General features: G+C 43.9%; 1 protein-coding gene across 1 annotated transcript; it reads left to right on the top strand.

Annotated features, from left to right (window-relative positions):
- Positions 1–1,421: 1,421 nt before the first annotated feature.
- On the top strand, positions 1,422–4,585 carry LOC109750474 (protein neprosin-like). The gene is made up of 6 exons (XM_020309432.3): positions 1,422–1,586; positions 1,852–1,935; positions 2,795–2,956; positions 3,036–3,089; positions 3,243–3,389; positions 4,141–4,585. The coding sequence occupies exons 1-6, from the start codon at positions 1,473–1,475 to the stop codon at positions 4,519–4,521; spliced, it is 942 nt and encodes a 313-aa protein (XP_020165021.1). The 5' UTR covers positions 1,422–1,472; the 3' UTR covers positions 4,522–4,585.
- The last annotated feature ends 6,691 nt before the right edge of the window (positions 4,586–11,276 follow it).

Consider the following 11,276-nt stretch of genomic DNA (forward strand, 5'->3'; position numbering starts at 1 on the left):
GCATAATCTCATAGTCAGAGGAACATGTATAAGTCATGAAGAAAGCAATAGCAATAAAACTTAACGATCAATATGCTAAGCTAACAGATGGGTCATGTCCATCACACCATTCTCCTAATGATGTGATCCCGTTCATCAAATGACAACACATGTCTATGGTCAGGAAACCTAACCATCTTCGATTAACGAGCTAGTCAAGTAGAGGCATACTAGGCACACTTTGTTTTGTCTATGTATTCACACATGTATCAAGTTTCCGGTTAATACAATTCTAGTATGAATAATAAACATTTATCATGATATAAGGAAATATAAAATAACAACTTTATTATTGCCTCTAGGGCATATTTCCTTCAAAAACAATGCAAGCCTTTTTCTACTTTCTGTCACTGCAGTAAATTACTTGCCAGATTGAAACCAGCTATCATACACGCTTCCTCTTTAGAAGATCAAACCCCCAACTTTGCTAGAGAAAGAAGAATAGATCCGAGAGCATTTATGAATAAGAATTATGCAAAGAAGAAACCAAATATATCTCAAAAGATTTAATGGATAGATACGATCATAAAGCGAAAATTCATCATATCCCGACGAACACACCGCAAGGATTAAATCAGATGGATCACGATCATGTAGGGCAGCTCACGTGATATTTTTAATGAGAAACATGGGAGAGAAAACCAACTAGCTACAACTACGAATCCATAGTCCAAAGGAAACTACTAATGGGTGATCATTGTGGCCACCAAGTTGATGGAGATTGGCCACCGTGAAGATGTCCCCCTTGATTGGAGTACCCAAAATGGCCTCCTGATTGGATCATGAAGAAATTGTGGCATGATGTGGCGGAGAAATGTGATAAATTCCCGAAGGTTTTAAGAGGTATATAAAGGCACAGGGACTAAGAGGCTTTAAATCAGAGGCTTAGGGGGATCACACGGCAGGGGAACACACCCCTTAGGACTTCTGGGCCCTTGTGTGGCCCCTTGGCCTATGACGGTGCCCCCAGAAGCTTCTGGACCCAAAACATTCCTTGAATGTTTCTGGGATTTCCTGAGCCTGATACAATTGATTTTCATGAAAAGTCCAAAAATCACCAGAAAACAATAGATCATCATACTTCCTTTCTTTGGATGTAAATCAAGTCCATCATTAATGATTATTGATGCATAAATTGATCTATATCCATATAAAAAAAAGGCCATCAAGCAATCATTATTTGGATGTAAACCAAGTCCATATTTAGTGAACATTGATTGAATAATTAATTTATACCCAACTCTAGAAAGATTTGTGCACCGGATCATCACTCATTACTTGTTGAGTGCATCAGCAATACGATGCCATCTAAAGCATTCCAAAAAAATAATGTGGCTCGATTCTATATAAGTTGTGTTCTCTAAAGAACATACATGTATGTAAGGAATCACATAGTTACAGTTTCGTTCATAGGAACACAGTTACCCATACAAATGGGAGGAGATTATGTTGTCATACCGATCTTACTGTGCTATTTGTATAGAACTTGCCAACTCACCTTGGTTGATTCGATAGATGTAGATGGCAATCTCACGATGGATGAGGAGGTAACCAATATTTTCCTTTTAGCTTTTGACACATACAACTCTTATCAATTGGTTTATGTATTCATCCCATTCTTCTATATATTTGACCACTTAATCTTGGTAATTACCTTTGGTTGTAATCATTCATAACTACCATTTTACTTATATGCCCAACTAAAATTTAGGATACATATGTGGAACTGGAAACAAATACTTATATCTTTCAAGGACTTTGTACATCAATTATACATGCTAACCTGTCACGAACTAACATTTCCCTCTGCAGAACACCACTATTTTAAGACCTAAATCTTTCGATTTTCCGTGGAGAGCTAATATCAAGAATGAAGGAAGCGGCATTATTTCTCATGTACACACACTCGCTCCCACTATCTCTCTATACATCTCTTTACTTTTTCATGTGTTAGATTTGGAATGTTTTGTTGATCTTTTGGTGAGTATTGATCAAAACATCACATTGTATGTCACACTGACATGTGATAAATATAAAAAGAAAATTCAAGGTATTTTTAATATAAGCATCACATATTTAAACCACAAAGAGAAAACGATAGAAATCTACATTCATTAGTGATGCAGTTAAATCATAGTTCGTCAAGCTAAATTATGGTCAATGGTCAGAGACTACGTGGTACATAAAGACCAGATAAAAAGGCGTACACCTAAATGAACTAATGTTGATGCCCTATATACTACGAAAGAAATGATCATTACATACAAACATGCTACCAAAATATTGAGAATAATAGATCCAGAAAGGCATTTAAGATACCCTCTATTGGAGACTTATCCCGACATACCAACAATCTACTGGAAATACGCTTCACACCTATCAGAGAGAGAATCAAATCTTGTTTTGCGCCTGCCACAAGGATGAGAGAAGATGTTCTGAGCCTAAGCACCTGAGTAACACCATCGACAATGCACATGAACTAGAGCATCGGATGCATCACCAAAAAGGGTATAATTCGTTGAATGACACCACATCCTACAGAGTAAGCTAAATTCAGTATGATATACTCAACAAAATGCTTGCGAAAAAAATCTAGACTAAATACAAAGGAGCATGAAAAATTCCCCATTGTAAATGTATGGTAGGTGAACCTCATATCAAGGCCAAGAACACATAGCCTCACTTGTTTATTATGTCGTTATCTATACATTTTTCTAGTTATTTACTAACTTGAGCTATAATTTTCTGTCACTAGTATGCAATGTGGCACACAAAGCCAGGAAAATTCTATGGCCTCCGAGCTGAGATGAGTATATGGGCTTCACCAAATCAAGAAAACTCTCAAGAATCTGGAGCATCCTTACAGATCTATTGTCCAGATGGAGGAAACTACAACTTAATTGAAGCTGGATTTCACGTACAAACATATGACCCATTCTAGTAAAGTCAAATGCTTTTGAATAAACTACTATTCCATAATCAAGTTTTTCTTGCAGATTTCCCCCTCTTTATACCGTAACAAAGATATCCGCTTCTTTACATATTGGACTGTAAGTATAATCAATGCCATTTTAACAAGTTTTATATTATTGTGGTGCACATATAATTTTTGGGTATTTTTTTAGGAGTTAGAGGCATTATTGGACTAACTACAAGTCTCTTGACTTCCATAATAATACATGTATCCCTTTCTTATTCCTCAGAAGGACTTGAAATCAAGGGGGTGCTACAACTTGCAGTGCCCAGGATTTGTTTCTGCAAGTGGAGCTAATCTGGTACCTGGACAAGCCATTGTTCCTCCATCAATGTATGGAAAACAAGACTACTATGTTAGGCTTAGCCTCAACCAGGTGCACCATTTCTCCCATTCTGGAGATTACTAAAGCTATATAATCTCCCAGATGTGCCACTATTTCTACTATAACTAGATGATACCTGCACATTGTTGCAGGAACCTCATCTTATTAAACACGTACATGCATGCTATAAGAGCAACTACAAAAGAGAAAAGAGTTGGATTGCAACTAGCACAATGCCATTTTCCTATAAAAAAATGTGAAACATGAACTACCTAGGTATCCTCATAGTGTCCAACACATAATCCATTCATGACAAAAAAAAATTAATACGAAACAATAATTTATGAGGAGCATCCATGACTTGATGGTGTGGTAGGACTGCATGGATAGAAAAAGAAAGCACATATAAAAAATATATAACTTAAGACGAACATGCATGACTTGTTGGTGTGGTATTGCTGCACGTAGAGAAAGAAAAGTTAACTTATAACTAACTTTTATGAGTTGTTGATGTAGCATGGCTGCTTGAATAGAAAAATAGGTAGTGGATTGCTACTATTTAAGAATAGAGGATTAAAATTAACAAAGATAGATTTTATGAGAGTGAAAATTAGTTTGGCATATATTCACATGGTTAGTAAGTAATATCCATTGTTATTTTATTATGAAAATATGGAATATTAATTAGAATCTGGGAAATTGTACGTCACCCAAGATTCTTGCTAATAACAACTTGTTGTCTGCTCTTCTTGTGTATGAAATTTATTGTTCATGGATGTCATCAATCTTTTGTTGACTACAGGATCCAAATTCCGAAGATTGGGTGGTGTACCGTCATGATTTAGAAAAACCATCATTATTGGGACATTTTCCAAAGAAGCTTTGCCCTGGAACACCACGTATACAAGCCTTGACTGGATTCGTGAATTACTTGAAGAATGCACATGGTCCTCCAATGGGTAGTGGCCACTTCCCTGATCATTACGATCATGACAATAAGAAATCTGCGTACTTCAAGCACATTCGGTATTACAATCCAAATGGTCATTCTTATAACCCGTTTGGCGTGCCAATGGTCAAGTTAGTTGATAGGCTAGATTGTTATAGAGCAAATGATTTTGTTCTTGATTATAAGAGGGGTTATATGTTCAACTATGGTGGACCAAGTGGTTGTGTTGGTTGACAAAAAGAACTGTATTCCCATTTGGATTCAGTAAATAAAATATAGTATGTTACTTATTGGTCAACGACTGTCCCTTATTTCATTTATTTTGTCAAACTTCAAATTGGTTTTGACGTTGATTATCCATGGTCCCTAGTTTATCAAACTATCGGTTTTCACCATGCACTTAAGCCATTCCCAGCACGTGTACTTGTGACACGAGCTAGGTGATGATAGTAAGTCAAATTAATGAAGGCTCACAGCAGCAGAGACCATATGTTTGGAACCCTAACTACGAAAAAGGGTTTCGCCCCGCTTTGTATTACAAAGCAACCACCGATACATCCAACTATAGGTGCTGGGGCCGCAGCACAAACAAGTCCAAAGAAAAACAAAGAAGAAAGAAAGAGAAACAAATGCCACAACGGCAGATCAACGAAACGAAGATGACCGGCAACCGCTGCACCCTCCGTAGAAGTACCACCATGCTCCCAGCACTCCGAAGCGCCGCGTACCAAGCAACACCTTCAAGAAGAAGGCGACGACGACGTCGCTGTTGCCCGGACTAGTCCTAGGGTTTCCCCAGTACGTGGGGGGCAGTGGGGAGAGGGTGTACCCGACGCCCTTCAGGAAGGTCCGACGGCACCCATAGGCGTCGCCGCGTCGGGGCCGGACGAGCCGCCAGAGATTTCTCCCGACCCAAACCCCCACCACCACCTCGGACGAACCATAGTGCACCGCCCATCACGCCGCCCACCAACATGTGCCACCACGATCACCAAATCAACTTCGCCGTCTCCCTGAGGTCACCGACACGAGACCTGGAGGATGGGAGAAGAGATAGTGGGCTCGGGGGCATCCGCAACATCGCCGATGTGAGGGGACAACCACCACCGCCACCGCGGAGCCGACCAGATGCACGGACAAGGGGCCTGCCAGGCGCCGAGGCCCGGCCGGACCCAAAAGGGTCTGGACAGCCCCTGTCGTCACGCTGCAGCTCGCCGGCCGACGAAGCAGCCACCGCCCGCAGAACACCACCTCCTCGCCACCAACCAGGGAGCAGCATCGCCGCACACGGAGTCGCCGGCCCACCCTAGCCCAGATGGAGCCCGAAAGGGCCCAGATCTAGGCCGCGCGGGCGCCGCCGGCCACCAGCACCGCCACGCCGCCCCGCGGCCAACGGCCGTGTCGCAGGAACCCTAGCTACTGCTGGAAGGTCATAAGGCGACACATCTATCACACACCAATCGACCAAATTGTGTAGAATACAAAAAATCACAAGCGGCAACAAAATATACTTGTGTGCCAGAAAATGAAATGTGTGCATTGGCCCATCCATTGGGCACGATTAGGTGATGAAGACCGTGTATAATAGTTGGCACACTGCTAACTATAATTCTGCGTATGCGAACATGTCCATAACACATACGGTCTGTGCGTCACCCTAAACGGTTTACAAGCACAAAATGTTTGCGATGGCTTGGAGAATCACACACGATGCGTGACATGAATACTCGTGTGTGATGATTTGAAAGTTACACACACGGTTCGTACAGTCAACTCTAGCTCGTGCTTCCTTCTTTGATAAGTTTTTCGTTGATGGAGTTATCCGAACACGTCATCGTTTCCCGTCACTTTCACATCAGTTTTCCGCCACCAGTGTTAGGGCATAAGCCTAGGCGGCGCTCGACACACGGAGGCACGACAAGCGCAACATATAGCCGCTCTGCCATTTTCAAGCATGCCAACCCGCCGAAGTGGCGCCTCTGCCATCAACATCCTCGACGAGGAAACGAGCCGGGGCAGGCACCATGGTTCGTCGAGGCCGAGGGCGTCCCCCGCAACGCACCGGACAATGCGTGCTGCGTGTCATCGCCTGGGTTGAGAGGACCCTCGGTGCAGGGCACGACAGCGTCGCGGATCAAGATAGTCGCGTCCGCATGGAGAGGCTGCGGTGCGCGCACAGCAAGACCGATGGAGCGTTGCAGAGCGAGAGGCGCGGCGCACCTGCTGTCCTAGTCAAGAGGACATTGCAGCTTGGTCCATGACCCGTTAGTAGTCCGATTCCTCGCCAGGAGTGCGTAAGTAGCAGCCGTTTGTTTGTGCCGTACTTGCACCAAAGGCCGACCACGCCGCACATGCACCGAACGCCAACCATTTCTGCTGGAACTGCCAAATCATTTTGCTTCAACTAAGTACCGGAGGTTTTCTTGCTTTAGATTTTTGCTGGAACTAGCAAATCCTTTTGCTTCAACCAAGTACCGGCGGTTTTTGTTGCTTTAGATTTTTTTCTTTGCTGGACATGGCGGTGAAGTCGATGGAGGCGAGTCGGAGACAGGGAAAGCAAGGGAAGTTGCAACCATGGTGACCGGACGTTGGAACCTGACTGTATTGGAGCTGCAGCCATGGCGAGCATAGTGGCGTGAGCAGCCGGCAAGCACAGGTGGCGGGCGCGGTGGCAAATGTGGCCGGCAAGCACGGAAAGCCGAGGACCAGTGCGGGCGGCCGGTGAGGGCACGTGCAGTCCGGCATGTGCGCAACTACCTTTTCCACGTGTTTCTATCTCGTGTTTGATTTTCTGGGATGAAGCCAATTCTTTATCGTACGGTTACAAAAGGTTGTATCGGACATACATGCGGCGGCCGGTCACTCACCTTAATTATTTGCGGTTTTCGTTGTTTGACTTACCGCAATGTTTATCTATATAAGGGCAGTTTTAATTATAATATTTACTATTATCGATTAACTGAATTATCTCTCGGTGATGCATGTTTTTACCAGTTAGTATATCTTGTTTGTTGGTGTCCAGATCTGGTCGTGATACATGTTTCTAGCATTTTATGTTTCTGGAAAACATGGGCACATTTCATCAACCCATGACCAAGCACATACGTGAAACAGGCCACTGCAGCGACGTTTATGTCTGGTAGCAGAAATCTAGCACCGTCATTTTTGCCTGCTAGCAGGTCTTTTACATTGAGATAGGGTGAAAATAGTACAAAGATAGCCTGTTGTTGACCGTTTGAACGATCAACGCCAGACTCAACCATCAATACAAATTACATGTCTCTATCTCTTGCAACTCTCCAGCTTTCGAATTCCGCCTCGATCTTCCGTAATACCAGTCTCGGCATCAATCTCCGAGCATGACTCTTGTTAGAGATGTTAACGGCAAGACCTTCGTGAAGGCTTTGGATGACGTTATTGCTCGCCGGATCCAGAAACCGACCGCTGAGGAAGAATCTTCGTTCTTGACCTTCCGGAATAACTGTCTAGGGAGCAATCTCAAACAGGGAACAAGCATCTATTTAACTCGGTTGGAACCCGAAAGAATGCTGGTGAGTTTGTTAACAATTAGTCTCACTACAGTCAAGATTTACAGTATCTACTTTGCAAATAGTCCTGGCTCTGAATGGCCGGTCTTACCAAGCCGTGTCTCTGCTCTGAAGTTCCAGGTTTCGAAATCAGATTGTTTGCTATGTCCTGGGTAACATGTATTAATGCTGATTCATGTATTAGTTTCCTGAAGCTGTATTTAAAATTATTCAGTAGTATGAAGGCTGCGTACCTCAGAGCCCGGGGGTGTTATTGATCCCTCTTTCGGAGCAAAAAAGAAAACCAAAATAAACCAGTTATGAAGTTGCATATATGGAAATGCCAAGGTTTTTGTAATGGAACCAGTGGTTTCAGTGTCTCTAACAGCCTCTACAAAAACCATCGCTGTTAGCCCTGTTGCAGAACTTATCCTGTTTGAGACTCCGGCAGTTAAACTGCAAAGTCAACAGCAAAGAACAGGCCCACGAGTTGCCAAGGTTTATGTTTCCAATGCAAAATACTAAAGATGTAATGTTAATATCCCGTAATAACATGATATATGTGGTGATAGGATAATAGCATTGTGGCCATCTATAGGCCACAACTTGGTCCGTCGTTTACTTAAGAAAGAAATATAGTATTCGGTAGTGCTCACTTTTCCCAGAACGAAATTGTCGAGCACATATTAAGATGCAAATAAACTGAAGTGACCAATATTCGTGTGAAGAATAAACAAAATCATTGATTCAACTTTGAGGGAAAAAAGAAATGAAGCTCGAAGACTAGTTGAAACTGGTTCCTGGGGGTGCTAAATGTCTTCCATCCTGTAACTTCTGCTTCTGTAGGTCTCGATTTCGACATACCAAGGTGCATGCCAAGTCGACGCCGAGATCAAATCAGATATTGTGAATTATGCTCTATAGGAAGGCTTCTTTGGTAGCTCTCCGGTATCACCTACCTTGAGATCTACTGCCCGGCTGCTAGAAGCTATTCTTACAAAGTGACACATAGAGCAAGACCATGTATGGTTCCTGGAGACGAAGCATAGATTGATGAACGAATACTATAGTACTCCCTCTGCTCTTATATTTCTTTACAGAGGTAGTAGTTGTCTTGGATATTACATCTCATATACTCAAATTGACGGTGCATATCTGTGTTACATTTCTGGGATTTTCTCTTATCCGAGAATGTCTTATGTAACTCAAATACATTTGAAATATGAACGTGATTATAACGGTCTGCTTACCACACCGAACGTGATTATAACGGCCCGGGGCGTCACGCACTCCCAGGGGCTATATTTCGCATTGTAGCATGTACTGTATACCACTGTAGTAGCATCGGAGCATGCCCGAGCCTAGCGCTAACATGGCTCCGCCCCGTGCTTACTAGAAGTTTCACAATTTCCATCGCCAAGCTTACGACAATGTCTACGGGGGGCAGGTTTAGTTACAGTATCTACTGTGCGTCGAATCACAACTTGGAGTCCACCATGATGTTATTTCTCAGCTAGACAATAGAGATGGGCATATGGATCGCCACAAGAAAAGCAAGCCCTTAGTCGATTACTGTCAATGTCCCTCATAATAAAAAAATTATAGTCAATGTTGCCTATGTTGGATAATGAGCTGCCTCTAAACAGTGGGGACAAGGATACCCGGTCCTATCCCTGGTCAGGGTTTGACATTGCCCATGTAACCCCTCGCGACGCTTCCCATGGCGACGCCAGGGACCCCAACCCTAGCGCCGCCAGCCCCGATTTCGGCAGCTCCTCTGCCGCCGTGGCGGCGGGCCTGCCGATGAAGGTGCCTAGGCTGGTGGATCATGGCGGGGTCCCCGAGATGTGTCTGGGGCGGTACTTGTGCGACAGTCGTGTGCAGCAGTCAGGGCGGCGGCCATTGGCTCTGCCCCCCCTCCCCCCTATAAATTTGTATTCAACTTTAACAGTTGATCCTGAAAATTGGTGTTTTTCAACTTCAGACACCAAAGTGAACATGCATTCCATGTTTAGACATCACCCGTGCATTTACCAAAACTACCATTTATTTTCTTTTACCAATATCTTGCTTGTTTGGTGTCTGGCCCTGATTCACATTTCTGGCCTTTTATGTTTCTTAAAACTAAGGCGGACCATTCCATGGCAGGTCACCGCCGACATGTACTCTATATGTATGTATTTGGAAAAAAAAACCTAGCACCAACGTTTATGTCTGCTAGCAGAAATCCAGCACTGTCAATCCTTTATGTAGCTACTGCCAATTCCTAACGCATGTAAATAGGGCTGGCTGGGATCAACCAACGTGTACGCCGGGTGCAAGCTACAAATACACAAAAACAGAGAGAGATACGTTAGCCCTAATCTTTTCATGATCTATCACTATGTTTACTTTTGAGTTTGGCATGTACTAGTTTAGATTGTCTAGGGTAGTGTGCGTAGGCCAATGAAGCTTCAGTTGTGTGCATGACGAAGGCGAGATGCGGCGAGCACGGCAATATGCCGGTGGTGGCGTGAAGTTGCTGTACTGGACGATGCGGCATGATCGTGTGAAGCGACAATCAGTTGAAGCCGAGAGAATCGGCCAGTCCGTTAGTTTGTTAGTTAGCTTTGTGGGTGTGTTTTGCATGTTGGCTGAGTCATGCGTTAGTGGCCTGAGTTAGTGTGTTAGTGTGTGCCTGATCCTACTTAAGCATTGTAATCATGCTTACTTTGAGCCAAGAGAAATAGAAGAAGACAACAGTGCAGGTTGCATGAGGCAGCTGAGCCAAACCCCGGCGTCTCCTTTGTTCTTGTGAGAGTTGTGTGAGGCAGCCTAAAATCTCAGGGAGAAGCATAAAATCCTGTGAGAGAGAGGTATGGAGAGCGTTCATAAGAAGGCACTCGGCATGGTGACGCTACTGGTGGTTCTGCAGCTGCTCGTGGCGGCAGCTCCGCGGGCCATGGCTCGCTCACCACCAGAGGAGATGGAAAAGGTGGCGGCGCAGTCAAAAAAGATAGCGATCGAGCGCCTCGTCCTGAAAGCACCTCGGGGAGACGCCAGATGCGCTGACGAAACATGCTATACTGGTTTTTGCTTCGTCGTCGCTGGTTGCAGCTGCCAGTATCCCTACTGTCGGAAGCCTCGCGTTCCAACGCCAGTTTATGCTTGAAAAGCTTCACCTTCCATTCGTCGACGGACCCTAAAACGTTGGATTTTGCTTTCTCTCTAAAAAAAGAGCTAATATACGTACGTTTGTAATGTAAGTGTGAACTATGTATGCATACATGGCTTTTTTTTCTCAAATACGCACGAGTGTGCGTACTATATTATAAAAAGGAATCGGGGTAAAGAGCCCGTCCACGTTAGCGTTACAGATTACATATATATACACTGCACACTAACCCCACCCTCCACCTTGCTCTCCTATGACTATCTACTCTCCGCTGCCCACTCCTCCATTTCTGCAAAGAATACGTCCAT

The sequence above is a fragment of the Aegilops tauschii genome, chromosome 1 (genome assembly GCF_002575655.3).
Source record: "Aegilops tauschii subsp. strangulata cultivar AL8/78 chromosome 1, Aet v6.0, whole genome shotgun sequence".
NCBI classification, from domain to species: Eukaryota; Viridiplantae; Streptophyta; class Magnoliopsida; order Poales; family Poaceae; genus Aegilops; species Aegilops tauschii.